This window comes from Juglans microcarpa x Juglans regia, chromosome 8D (genome assembly GCF_004785595.1).
Source record: "Juglans microcarpa x Juglans regia isolate MS1-56 chromosome 8D, Jm3101_v1.0, whole genome shotgun sequence".
NCBI lineage: Eukaryota > Viridiplantae > Streptophyta > Magnoliopsida > Fagales > Juglandaceae > Juglans > Juglans microcarpa x Juglans regia.
This window is the reverse complement of record NC_054608.1, coordinates 11,946,324-11,961,586: the sequence shown is the minus strand read 5'-3', so window position 1 is coordinate 11,961,586 and position 15,263 is coordinate 11,946,324. Positions and strand designations below refer to the sequence as shown.

The 15,263-nt window shown below is 37.8% G+C and overlaps 1 protein-coding gene across 1 annotated transcript; it reads right to left on the bottom strand.

Annotated features, from left to right (window-relative positions):
• Window positions 1–4,274: 4,274 nt before the first annotated feature.
• Window positions 4,275–4,832, bottom strand: LOC121242214. Its single transcript, XM_041140106.1, has one exon. The coding sequence runs from the start codon at window positions 4,830–4,832 to the stop codon at window positions 4,275–4,277; it is 558 nt and encodes a 185-aa protein (XP_040996040.1).
• Between the last annotated feature and the right edge of the window lie 10,431 nt (window positions 4,833–15,263).

Genomic DNA, 15,263 nt, shown 5'->3' with positions numbered 1-15,263 from the left:
ACCATCCTCTTTCTTGCAAATGGCTGCAGCAGTATTACCCACGTCTCGAACTACTACATCAGAAGTTAATAGGCAATGATCTTTGGGATAGCTTTCCAGTTGTGACTTATATTAATTGATTTATTGCCCATGCATCACAATATTCCTTATGTGTTCTTAAAGTAGAGGACACAAAAGCAGGAATCTCAGGTTCAAAACTATTATGGACAATTTTGTTTCTTAGGAACCATATACAATCCATGGCAATAATAGCAAAGATCTGGAAGTAGTGCTCATTAATAGAAGGAATGCCTAACTCTCTTGATGGATCTAGTATGCAGTTAAGCCATTGACTCATAATATTGTTGCCCAAAACAGAAATATTCATGGGCCAAGGAGAATGGCGCCACATAATTCTAGTAAAAGTGCAATTGAGAAAGAGGTGAGATGAGACAAAAGTTGCAGATGAGGCATTGTATCTCATCATTTTGCATTGGAAAGAAATTTTTCAGAAGGGACTGAGTAGGAAAAATGTTGTTCATGACCTTCCAACAAAATAATTTTAACCTATCCTGAATTTTAATCTTCCAGAGTTTTTCCAAGGACTAGCTTTGTGGAATTTTGGTTGGAGTTCATATCCTGAGTCCAAACAATAGTAGCATAAGTTGACTTGATACTGAACTTTCCCTAATTATGATGACTTCAAATAGACTTATCAACAATGGTATGGTAATTGTATTGAGCAAGAGGGATTTTCAAAATCTCCATCACAGAGCTTTATTGGAAAAGAGCTTGTAGAAGAATGGTGTTCCATTTTCTCGGTTCTTCCATCATCAATTCAGAAACTTTAAGAGTAGGATCCATATGGATTGAGTTATCCTTTGGAATTGGAGAGAATTGAGGGACAATGAGGATCCATGGGTCTTTCCAGACATTAGTATTGACACCATTGTTGATGTGGTAGCAGAGACTAGTTTTTAAAAACTCCCTTTGCTTGAGGATACCTTTCTAGACCCATGAGTCTGTAGGTCTTTGAGAAGCATTAAGAAAGGAAGTGTTTTTCAAATACTTGTCACTAAGCATTTTAGTCCAAATATTAGTACTTCCCAAAGTAAGATGCCACTCAATTTTACAAAGGAAAGCTCTATTAAAATCGACAAGTCTAATTCTCATGCCACCTATAGATTTTGGTCTGCAAATAGACTTCCAGGATTCGAGAATAAGATTATGATTTTTTCCAGGGGAAAACCCCACCAAAATTTCATAAAATTCCTATCTATATTACTAGCAACATTCTTTGGGATAGAGATAGTGGCCATAAAGTATGAGGGTATTAAACTGGCTATGAATTTTAAGAGAGTAGTTCTACCAGCATGAGACAATAATTTCAATTTCCAACCAGCTAATTTGAGAGAGATTTTCTGTTGGATATCCTGGAAGTGGATATTTTTTGAGTTGCCAAAAGTGAAAGGGAGACCAAGATATTTATTGCCAAAAGAGGCATTTTTAAAGTCGAAGACATTCTTGACCTCCAACTTATGTCTAGGGGAGGTGTTGTCACTGAATTTAATGGAGGACTTTTGAATGTCAACCCTTTGTCCTGACCATGAGGAGTACTTTTCTAGACAACTTTTGAAGCTAGAGGCAGTTTGATTGGTAGCTCTACCAAAGAGAATGAGATTATTTGCAAACAAAATATGAGTGATATGGGAGCCATTTCTAGTGATAGAAACACCCCTCAAATGACCCAACATTTCTTCTTTCGCAATTAACCTAGATAAGGAAGGGAGAAAGGGGGTCACCTTGCCTCAATCCTCTTGTTAGTTTGATGTAACCATAAGGATTACCATTGATGATCATAGAATAAGAGACTGTGGTGATATATTCTCTAATCCAATTAATCCAATTTGTATGGAATCCAAGGCTTTCCATGATTTTGAAGATGAAGCCCCATTCTATGAAATCAAGAGCCTTTTCCATATCAATTTTGATAGCCATTACACCCTTTTTTCTTTTCTTTTTTCTTACAAAGTGAAAAACTTCTTAAGCAACAATGGTGTTCTCCTGAATGGTTCTACCCGGGACAAAAGTAGTTCGGTATGGGGAGATGAACCTAGGGTGAATTTTTTTGAGTCTGTTAGCCAAGATTTCTGCTATGACTTTGTAACAAACATTTAAAAGGCTAATTGGCCTGAACTGGTGAACATTATTGGGATTATTGGTCTTTGGGACAAGTGCAATATGGGTATGATTAATTTTTTTGAGAAGTTTACCACTTCTAAAGAAATTTTTGATGGCTGCTTTGAAATCAACTTTAATGATCTCCCAATATTGCTCGTAGAATAGTCCAGTGAAACCATCAGGACCAGGGGCTTTGCTAGAAGGAATTTCCCTTAAAGTACACATGATCTCATCATTAGTAGGAATTTCACAAAGAAGGGTGTTGTTAGAGGTTGTAAGTTTTTCGGGAAAAATTTCCTCCCATTTAGGTTGAATCCTAGGATTGGTTGCTGTGAAGATGTTCTTGAAGTGTTCCAAGAAAGCGGTTTGAATGACCTATTGATCTGAAGTCCAGTTTTGGTGACTAAGTTTGATGCTGTCAATGGAATTTGTATGCCTCCTCATTGTAGTTGACAAGTGAAAGAATTTAGTATTAAGATCAATGGTAGTTAACCATTGCAATCTGGACTTTTACTTCTAAAGAATCTCTTCTCTTTTCAAAAGTTCATTCAATCTAGCTTTAAGATCAACCTCCTCAATCAAGTTTTGGGGGCTTGGATCTCTAGCTTGAATATCCAAGAGGGATTTGTTAGTATCCTATATGGAAGATTGGATATGTCGAAAGTGGAATTTGTTCTAGTGTTTTAGAGGTTTTTGGACCACTTTCAGCTTTTTAAGAAGGATGTAGCTTGCGTTGCCCACAAACCGATTGTTCCAAGCATTTTGAATGACCATTTGACTAGTGTGGTCCCTAGTCCAAAACTCCTCAAACTTGAAACCAATTTTATGAAACTTCCTAGCAGAAGTATCAAGAAAGATATGGGAGTGATCTGAAGCATGAATAAGTAGATGTTGAAGCGTAGTGTTCGCAAACAGATCCATCCAAGAATGGTTTACTATACCCCTATCAAGCACCTCTCTAATATGATCACTACCATGCCTATTATTAGTCCAAGTGTACTTTGGCCCATGGTATCCTAGATCCATCATTCCATTCCTATTCATAAAAGAACTCAAAACACTCGAGTTTGAAGAACTAGCCAAAGGTCTTCCCCCTATTTTCTCACTTTGACTAGAATTAAAGTCACTAATATCTAGTCGAGGTCCATCAAAATTGTCCACAACAGAATTTAATTTTTTTCAAAAAAGTAATTTTTTACTGTTTTGAGCAGGGCAATATATCAAATTAATAAGCCAAGGAGTGTGGGAAGGATCCAAATACACAACCATCGAGATTTTATTACAATGAACAAGAACAGGTTCTAAGTCCAAACCATACATCCACATTACTAGTACTCTCCCCCCCCCCTCCCCCACATTTATCATATGAGGGAGCAAATATACACATCGAAAAACTTAACCTATTCACAATAGTCAAAATTATCCTTGAAAGGAAGACTAGATCAGGTTTATAGGTCCTGATCATTGGTCTTAAACTTTTGATTGCAAGGGGTGCAACAAGACCCTTGCAATTCTAGGATAAAACATTCATTTCTAGCTTGGCGGCAATTTCAGCCTTGCCATTTTAGCCTCATCAGTAATTGAAAGAGATTGTAGAAAGGTGTTAGGATCCGAATAATTCAAACAGATAAATCTGGCAATTAGAGGGGCCAGAAACCTCCACAGATGCACACAACAATTTGATGAAATTCAGACTGATATTCTCATTCATAATGCAATTAAATTAAATACAATCTGGCAAAATAACTGAAATTAGACCCCACTTGTGCATGGACTGATGCACTACAAATAACTACCATGGACCCATTCCGTCTAATAGCCCATTGACTCATTCTAACCCAACTGAAAATGAAATTACAACAGTAACCCCAATAGCTTAATTAATGACCTATCCTATGTAGCCCTTACAAACCCCTTATAATTGGGCATGTAACACAGCCTCTTCCTTTAGAAGAACTCGCCCATGAGTTCTGGATATTTCATTCGCAGCTCCTTTGCATCTACCCAGGTTGCATCTTCCTCGTTGGATCCTTTCCACTGAACTAAAACTTCCACTCCAGCTTTTTTCCCCTTTTTCTTGAGCCTCATCTCTATTATTTTCTTTGGTTCGGGAGCTAAAGTGACATATTCCATAACTGAGGAAAGTTTACGAGCTTCTTTTTAAGGCAGGAGATGTGAAACACCAGGTAGATCTTGGATTCCTTGGGTAAATCTAGCCTATATGCGACTTTTCCAATCTTTTGAGTGATCTGGAAGGGTTCGAAGTATCTTAGGGAAATCTTCAAGTTTCTCCTTACGGCAACAGTCATTTGCCTATATGGTCTTAACCTCAAATAGACCCAATCACCTACATCGTATTCTCTTTCTGTTCTTTTCTTATAGGCATAACGCTTTATCCTTGTTTGAGCTTCTTGTAGATTTTCTCTTACCAGAGCAAGAATGAAGTCTTGGCTTCTCATTTCTTCTTCAACCACTTGCAATGCCGTAGATCCAGGCTCATAAGGGAGGAGCCGAGGTGGTGGCTGCCTATAAACAACTTCGAATGGACTAAACCCTGTTGAAGAATGCTCCAAGGTATTGTATGACCATTCAGCTAAGGCTAGCCATCTGGCCCAGTCTTTGGGTCTGTCATTGGTAAAGTATCGAAGGTATCCCACTAGCCATTTGTTCATTACTTCTATTTGTCCATCAGTTTGAGGATGATATGCCGAGCTCATTAGTAGCCATGTGCCACTTAGATGGAAAATTTCCTTCCAGAAATGACTTGTAAATATTGCATCTCGATCACTTACTATACTCTATGGTAAGCCATACAGCTTGAATATATTATCTATGAATGCTTTTGCTACTACTGTTGATGTGTATAGATGAGCTATTGGTATGAAATGACTGTACTTGCTGAACCTATCTACTATTACCATGATTACACTGTATCTTTTGGACAAAGTCAGGCCCTCTATGAAGTCCATACTGATATCCATCCATGCTTTACTTGGTATAGGTAGTGGCTATAGGACCCCTACTGGTTTGAGATTCTCTGTCTTGTTTCTTTGGCATACCTCGCATTCTCTTATATATTTTCTGATATCTTTTCGCATGACATGCCAAAAGAACTCCCTTTTGATCCTAGAATGTGTCTTTTGTGAGCCCGTGTGTCCCCCCATGGGGCTGTTGTGGAATTGTTACATTATCTGCTCCTGATGTGTTTTTAGGGTTCCCAAGTGCAACCTCCCCTTATAGAATAAGAACTCCCCTTTTGCTTGATACTTGAGAAGGTCAAGATCTCCTTGATGGTAGCGGTTTAGTAATTGCTGCAACTGGGGTCCTTGATTGTACACTTGATGTAGTTCCTTTCACCAATCAACTGTAACCATACTTATGGTTTTGGATTCTCCACCATTAGTCAAACTCATCTCCTATTCTGGTATTCCTTCTTCATTTGGTAACCTGGAAAGTGCATCTGCTGCCTTGTTCCCTTTCTGACTGTGATATTCCACACTGAAATCAAAGCCTAACAACTTTGCAACCCACTTTTGTTGGAAGGGTGTTCCAATCCTTTGCTCCAAAAGGTGTTTCAATGCTTGCTGGTCTGTTCTGACCATGAAATTGTGTTCCAGTAAATAATACCTCCATTTTCGAATTGCCAACACTAGAGCCAATAACTTCTTTACATAAGTAGATAAAAACAGATTTTTGCCTTTTAATGCTTTGCTCAGATAGGCTAGAGGCCTCCATTACTGCATTAAAACAACTCCCAAGCCATTCCCTGAGGCATCACACTCCATCACAAATTTCTTTGAGAAATCTGGTAATGTAAGGATAAGGGGTGTCACCATGGCTGCCTTTAAAGCTTCAAAAGCTTGACTGGCCTCTTTATTCCAACTGTAAGCATTTTTCTTTAATAAGGCAGTTAAAGGGGCTACAATATTGCCATAACCTTTAACAAATTTTCTATAGTTACCTGTTAGCCCTAAAAATCCTCTTAGAGCTTTGGGATTTTTAGGCTCAAGTCATTCCATCATATTTGCAATTTTTAATGGATCTGCCTTGACCGCTTCTTTAGAGATGACATGACCCAAATATTCCACTTAACAACAACCAAACACACACTTTGAAGCCTTAGCATACAGCTGGAGGTGCTTTAAAACTTCTAAAACAACCTTTAATTGAATCACATGCTCCTTAATAGATTTACTATACACAAGTATATCATCAAAAAATACCAACACAAATTTCTTGAGATATGGTCTGAATATCCCATTCACCAATTATTGAAAACTTGATGATGCATTTGTGAGCCCAAAGAGCATCACCAAAAATTCATAATGCCCCTTATGTGTACGAAGGCAGTCTTAGGTACATTTTTAGGTTTCATCCTGATTTGATGATAGCCTAACCTTAAATCAAGCTTAGAAAATAATTCAGCACCATTAAGCTCATCCAAGAATTCATCTACATTGGGAATAGGAAACTTATTTTTGATAGTATCTTTGTTTAGAGCCCGATAGTCAATGCACATGCGCCAACTCCCATCTGCCTTCCTCACCAAGAGGAATGGTGACAAATAAGGACTTTGGCTTGGTTGAATGATTCCTGCTTTCAACATTTCTTTGACCAGCTTCTCAAGTTCCTCCTTTTGGTAGTAGGGATACTGATAAGGTGTAACGCATGTGGGTTTGGCTACTTCCTGGAGTTGGATCTAGTGGTCGTGACTCCTTGGAGGTGGAAGTCCACAAGGTTCAGCAAACACTATTTTGAATCCATCCAAAATAGTTTGTATGGTAGGCTTTATTGGTGCCCCTCCTTTGATGTCACTAGCCTCCATGAGCTGCAACCAGATTCCTCTTCCCTCTACAAGTGTAGCCTTGCTCAAACTGTGTTCCTCCTCCAATGACCTCTTAGGTAACTTCAAACCCTACAGAAACAATCTCTCACCTTCCACAAAGAAGCTCATAGTTAAATCTGCAAAATTCCACTAAATAATTCCCAAACTCCTCAACCAATCTAGTCCCAACACAATATCACATCCTCCTAGAGTTAGCAAAAACAGATTGGCTAGAATATTACAGCTTTGTAATTTTAAAAATACTGCCTTACAGCAACCCCGGCAAGGGAGGGTTTCTCCATAAGCAACTTGGACTTCCAGGTGGCCTTCTTCCACTGGTAGCTTTTCCCTCCTTGCTACATTCACATCTATAAAGCTATGTATACTACCAGTATCAATAAGAACAATAACTAAACATGTACCAATTTTTCCCAATAACCTCATAGTTTTGGGGGAAGGAGCTCCTGCAATAGCATGCAGGGATATGCCTAGCAATTCAGCTTGTTGTGCTACTGGTATGGTCTCTATATTAAGCTGGTTAAGGGCCTCCTCCTCTTCCTCTGCCTCCCCTTCAAATTCCATACCTTCCAGTAGGTATAATTTTGGCCTGCTGCATTTGTTTCCTATTTGGTATTTTTCATCACAAAAATAATACAATCTTTTTTCTCCCATTTCCTGCATTTGGTTAGGGCTTATGCGCCTTGTGGGATAAGGGTTTCCCCTTGGGAAATTTAGGTTAGGTCTCGGGTTCGGTGGGGCTGGAAGTCTTGGTATTAGTTTTGGTGCAGGTAGTCTTGGTATGAGATTTGGTCCAAGTAATCTAAGGGGAGCTGTCTTGGTTGGGTTAGGCTGGAAACTGTTGGGTCTGGGTGTTTCGGTAATGGTATTGCTTTCTTCCAACCATTTCTTCTTGCAGTCGAGCTAAACCAAAAGAAGCTGAGAGAGTGCTTGGTTTGAACATGGTAATAATAACTCTCAACTCATCTTTTAAGCCAATTAAGAAAGTACTTATACGAAATTCTTCACTTACCCCATTTATTTTGTTCGATAGGATCTCAAAAACAGCTCGGTAATCTTCTATGCTTCTACTTTGGCTCAACTTGTTGAATGCCCCCACCGGATCCTCATATGCCGAAGGCCCAAATCTAATGCGAAGAGTCCCCACGAAGTCCTCCCAACTTGTTACCGAGCTAGACTCCTTCAACCAGTAATACCAAGTTAATGCCTTCCCTTCCACATGGAAAGAAGCGATCAATATCTTATGATCCTCTAGAGTTTGACAATAGGCAAAGAATTGTTGTGCCTTCAAGATCCATTCGTTGGGATCTTCCCCATCAAAATGAGGAAAATCCAATCGAAGAGTTTGGGCTTGAATCCCACCGCGCATCTCAAACAAGGGATTAGCATTAACCCTTACATTATTTGAAGTTTCTTCTCTTGAACTGAGCTTAGCTGTAATTTGTACCAATCTATCATAGCTTGATGCCAAATTATTAAGCTGTTGTAATACCCCTTCTATTAGTTTCCCATGCCTAGCCTGCTCCTCCTTTAAGATAGTAGTCTGACCATGTAAAACATTTACTGCTTCTGGTAGTTGTGAAAAACGTGTGCCCTTAGCCATGTCGCAGGAACGCAGCTCTGAGACCAACTTGTAGGATCCGAATAATTCAAACAGATAAATCTGGCAATTAGAGGGGCCAAAAACCTCCGTAGATGCACACGAAAATTTGATGAAATTCAAAATGATGTTCTCATTCATAATGCAATTAACTTAAATACAATTTGGCAAAATAACTGAAATTAGACCCCACTTGTTCATGGACTGATGCATACAAATAACTACCCACTAACAGACCATGGACCCATTTCGTCTAACAACCCATTGACTCATTCTAACCCAATTGAAAATGAAATTACAATAGTAACCCCAACAACTTAATTAATGACCTATCCTATGTAGCCCTTACAAACCCCTTAGAATTGGGCATGTAACAAAAGGTAGAACGAGCAGTTTTACCTAAGATGGTGTTTTCCTTTTGATAGGGTGTGAATCTGATTCTTTTCGATTTCCTCCCTTCTGACTCATTTCGTTTGGATTTTGTTGGCTGGAAATACTCAGCAAGTGGTGCATCCTCATCTCCATTGAGTCTCCTTTTAGTTCCATCTCCAGGAAATGTTGTTTCCCTTGATCCCTTTTGAGGAAACGCAAACCTATCTAGATCCACAGAGGTTTTAGTTGGAAGTGGGCAGTGAATGTCTAGGGTTTGGGTGGTTCCGGTGTTCTGAATGGTAAAGGAAGAGGATGAGTTTTGATTCTAGGTTGGTTTCAAAACAGCTTGCGATGGGCTTTCTATTGCTGGGTTGGGTCTTAGTGCTAGGATAAATTTTCTGGATGGGCTGACCAACAGAGAAAGGGAGTGATTTGTTAGGCTAAGGTCCGTTGGGCTTTTGAGTTTCTCGAATTGGGCTAGGATTTGATGAAATAAGTTTTGACCCATTGGTTTTTGTTGATCTGTCGACGTTGCACTTTTGTTCAAACTGATGTGAATTAAAGCCTTTGGGCTGCTGATTAATGAAGGAGGCGCAACTTGAACTGTTAGATCTTCTTTACATTTTGGATGGTTGAAATTGCATTGACTGATGTAATCTCCTCAGGCCTGGCATATGCTATCGATTCGAAATCTGGCTTCAAGAAAAGACTTTTTGTACCTATCCTTGCTATGTTTGTCTCCTTCGTTACTTGATTGCCACGTTCCCAGTGAAAAGATCTCTGAAGCTTATGCTCATGCAATTCCTCCTCCCTGATAGAACTTTTTCATCGTGTTCCTTTAGCCTGTTGTTGAACCCTAGTTCAGTGCAATGACTTTGCCAGGTCTTGGAGATTTCCATGTCGCATGGCTCTTGCTGCTGCTGTATTATTCCTTTTCCCTTACATCAGCTTAACAAAAAAAACTAATTTGTCTCCTTGTTTGAGGGATTGGCAACAAAGTGCCCCACTTCTGTGGACCTTGACTTCGAGGGGTATAAGGGTTTATTAGCATGGATGTTCCTTCTTATCACTTGGTTCTCAGCACGCATCTAAGGCCCAAATTTGAATACCACTGTTTGCTTTTGCAGAACTGCACATTCTTGCTGAATGTGCCCTAAACACCCATAGCAGTAGTAGAAGTCCGATAGACATTCGAACTTGAGGCTGTTCAAAGTGGCCGGTCTTTGTTTATGAACCAGAGGGAAACTTTCAGGCAGTGGATTTTCAACATTTATTTCAACTTATATACGCATATATTTTCGAAGCAGAAGTACTAGGCTGGTAATCTTCTTAACTTGAATGAAATTTCCTAGCTTGGTGGCAATTTTTCAACATTCTGATTGGTCATGAACTCAAGAGGGAGTCCATGAATTTGCACCCAGAATACAGACATCTTGAGATTAATCTTTTGCAAACTTAAGCTAGGTGGCCGGTCTCATCAGCATATGGAAGCCCTTGATGTTCCAGGGATGTTGCTCCAAAAACTAGGGGTGTTCATCTGGGTTCCGACCAGGGAACCCGAGTATACCCAGACCAGAACCCGGGTTTCAAACCCGGGCCGAAACCCGAACCGGGTTGATCCAGGTCAGATCCGGGTAGGAACCAGGGTTAATCCGGGTTTTTAAAACCCGGAAATCTGGGTTGAACCCAGTTTTTTTTTTTTCATGTAAAGCTTTTAGAAGTGTATTTTTTTATTTTATAAAAGTCTATAATTAAAATGTTGAAAAGTATAATTCTTCCATAATTGTTAAAAAAAATTTAAAAAAGTGTTGAAAATCATAATTTTTTTTTATAAAAGCATAATATTTTATGAAAGCAATTTCTGAGTTTTCATTAAAAAGCATAATACTAACATTTTCCAGAATAATAAAAATATATAAAAATGAAAAACAAAAATACATGCAATCCACTACATTTTTTTTTTGATAAGTACATGCAATCCACTACATATTATACTATTTTGTTATTTATACATTACATTACATTGCAAAATGCAAAACTACAATGATTTATATTAGTACAATCAGGATATTAATTCTTCTGTAGAAAGGGCGCGTTACCTAAGCCATTTTACTAGCAAAATAACAAAAAAAACCCAGATCTTTCAAACTTACAGCATATACTTTATACTCATGTTTAACAAAAAAAAAAAAAAAAAACCCAGATCTAAGGTCTTAGATCTTTTGTCACCAATAATGTACAGACCAGAAACTTGAACATTGGTGGACATAATGGATGAAACTCTTGCATCAGGTGCATGAAATTCATTGCTTTGAAAGCTTTTGTTGCCAACAAAACTTATAGAAGATAAACATCTCTCTTTCCAATTCCTTTTCCGAAGTCAATATTGAGCATCCCACTGTAAGGCTTCAGCTTGATCATTTCACCTGATTGAATAATCAACCATCATAGTTAGCATCAAGTGCAAAATTGTGAGCTATCTAAAGAGAAAAGGAATTCTTTATTTGTATAATGCTTTTGAAACTGACCTTTATTATATGTAGCCACTTCCTCTCCAAGAAGTAAAAAACTCGTAGCTAAGATAGTAGGATTATAGATGTTGCATTTGCTTGTCATAATTGTATTTCTACATAGTTAATTCTATTTTTTTTCCTTTGAGCATGAAGTAGTCAATCAAAAATCATGTTACGATTATAGATGCATAAGTTTGGTGTGACTGAGATGAGGATACCAGGCTGCATACGTCAGAATGCTAGAATTAAGAAAAGTAGAACTCGTATAAACACAACCAAACTTAGCCTTAATTTGCAAATAATCAGAGACAACCACATGCATCTTTTTCTGTCATTTTATCCTATCTAAGGTATGTTGTTGCTCACCTCCTAATTGGGTGCTTGGTGGGCATCTTTGTTATGTTTGTAGGCCCATGCACAGAGCAGAATTAGTGTACTTCCATAGAGATTGTATTTTTTGCTCAAGATAAATTAACCATTTTACACTCTTTCTGCAAGGATTACTAATCTTAACAGTTTTTTCTCACCCTCACTTTTTGATGTCCCTAGTTCTTTGCATCCTAATTGTACTCCGATATACATGATTTTCTTAACACGACTTTTGTACATGCTCAGGGAAAAGAAATGTACAGTGGTTTCCTCTCAACTCTATCTATAGTTCTATGTGTCAGTTGCGGTGCCAAACAAAAGAAATAAACATATAAAATTTATTATCAATAGAAATAACATGTAAAATAAAATGGAAGCAATTACCGTAGTCTCTCTGGCTCACCATTACTTTCACTTCTTGAAGCACGAACTAGTTCTGCTGCCATCACTGTCATATAAATGATGAGAAGAATTAATATTTGGCATGCAGAACCCAGTAGCATGTTCATTGTAGAAAAAGACCTAAGGCCAAATGAGAAACTGTAGTCTTCTGTAGAAAGGGCGCGTTATATAAGCCATTTTACTAGCAAAATAACAAAAAAAAAACCCAGATCTATCAAACCTACAGCATATACTTTATACCCATGTTTAACACCAAAAAAAAAAAAAAAAACCCAGATCTTACCTAAACAAAAGCTACACAAACCGTAGCATTTCATTATCATCATTCCAAGGAAATAAAACAGACCCAAATCGGAATAAAACGGACCCAAATTGCAGAGAACAAACCTTGGGTCATGACGATTAGGCGAGTCGGCAACGACGATGATGGGGTCACGAGGATGACGGGGTTTCTTCGATCGTCACTGAGGGGGAAGGCTAGGGTTTCTTCGGATTGAGTGAGAGAGAGAAAGGAGAGAGAGCGAGCGAGAGAGTGAAAGTACCAGAACAACGACCTACAGGTAAAGCTCTACAGCGACAGAGATGCGGCGACGAAGAAGGAGATGCGGCGACGGGGTCACGATAGCGGCGGCTAGGGACCTAGGGTTTCTACTTCTGCAACGAGAGAGAGAACCAGAGAGAGAGAGAAAGAGAGAGAGAGAGAGAGAGAGAGAGAGAGAGAGAGAGAGAGAGAGAGAGAGGTGAGTCGGGGGGTGGGGCAATCACACGGAATTCCTTGTAAAAAGATCCGGGTACCGAAACCCGGGTCCCCAACCCGTACCCAAACCGTGTTGGTCCGGGTTTTGCAATCCGGGTTCCGGATCAGTTTTGATCCGGGCAGGAACCCAGAATCTGAATCCGGTTTTCTGGGTTCCGGACCGGGCCGGGAAAAAATCCTGCCCAGATGAACAGTGCTACCAAGAACCATTGATTTTCTTGTTTTGATGTGAATGTAAATAAAAACGTATTTACATCCAAATCTTCAATATTGAGCCCTATTACAAAGCTCCATGCTGATTTTATCGTTACATGGAGTGCTTGTTTGTTCAGCGGCCTAGATAAGACTATACAACCAATCAACACAAGAGTAGAGAGCTGTAATGCAAGTTCATTTTCTGGTTCAAGATTCAGGTCAATCGAGTTTGGGGTTGGGTTTAAGTTGATCACAGGTTTTACTTGAGAAGGGTCCAGGGTGTTTTACAAAAAGATAGAAAGATTTGTGAGAGTGGTGAGGTGTGTAGGAAAATGGTTTGTAACGCCTCGGTCCTGCAAGGGTCGGAGAGTTACTTCCTATCACCTAAACTCACATTTTAACAATATAAATATAGACTCCAAATTCCTAATATCATATAGAAATTTTGACTCAAACTAATTTCCTTAATATAACCAATTTTCCAATACAATAAAATTTCTAAATAAAAATCGCCAATACTCATAAAAACTTTCTATGCTTAATCCACTATACTTAAATCATTTCACCAAATGCCTCAGAATCTTGATCCTCAGCTGAACCATCAAAATATCTGAAAAATATTGTAGAGATAAGGGGTGAGTTATCAACAACACAGTAAATAGAGAACTTATACTAGCATATAAACATGAGCATTTATAAAGTTCGGTATGCAGAACAAAACATTTATTTTTAGAATGCATAAACAACATATTTATTTTCAAAATGTACAAACAAAACTTGTTACAAAACATCAGAGCGAAACTTTTAGAAAAACTTTCTTATTCAAAAATTCTTCGGCATATTATAAACTGAGACATCATCTTCATATCATATCGGAACATTGCATATGGACAAATACCATGTTTAACCTCCGTGGTAGGGTTATAAACCACCGTTATACCCGTGGCTGGGCCGTATACCATGTTTCACCCCCAGTGTTAGGGTTATAAACTACTATTATACATGTGGCTGAGCCGTATACCATGTTTCACCTCCGTGGTAGCGTTATAAACCACCATTATACCTGTGGCAAGACCTTAATAGAAACATAATAGAACAATATCAGAACCAGATCATATTCAGATACAGAATCAGAAATTCATGTCCAAGTTTTTAGATGCCCTGAACAGCTTCAGATCATTTCACATGTTCTAAATAAACAGAATCAAAACATCTTCATTTATTCATAGCAAAAACTTTTAGATTTTCATGTTCGCTCTTGTTACATAGTTTAGAAATAGAATGTACAAAATTAGCTCATGTCTATACCAGTCATAACAGAAAATACTTTCTCTTATATAGAATTTATGCATATGCAAAACAAACATCTGAAGTCATTTTCAGATTTCTTTTAAAAAACAAACATGCATATTTTCAAAGTCGACCTTATTTCATTTCATTTATGCAAAATTAGTCTATGAACCCCGCTTACCTGAACTCCTTAGCTTTTCAGAATTGCTTCATAACAGTACTGAACAATTGTCAGTCGTCACTTATAAAAATTTATGTAACTTAAATAAATCTCCAATAAACAGATATCTCATATTTACACCTGAAGTACCTATTTAATACCTCAAGAACCTAAAATTTCTCTTAATTCTAAAATATCATCACTTCCTAAATTCCTCAATATCCACATGACTATTAAACTTAGAATATTTCTAAAAATGCATAATAATATTAGTAATAAATACAACTATACCACAAAATACATTTATGGTTTAAATATTCATTATAACCAAAACTGATTAAAGTAGGAGAGCAAAGATTTCATTTAATAAAATAAAAGACTAATTAGTTTCTCTTTAAGTAGTTCAAAATAAAATCTTGCACTACTATGTACTTTTAAAAAAATATATATTAATACTAATAATATATTTCAAATCTTTATTTAAAACAAAACTCATACAAAGTGAGTTTAATAAATAAAATCAAAACATGATCAACTTAATTATTCTATTAAAAAAATCAGTATATTGACTTAATTTATAAGTCCAAAGAAGAACAAGCCTG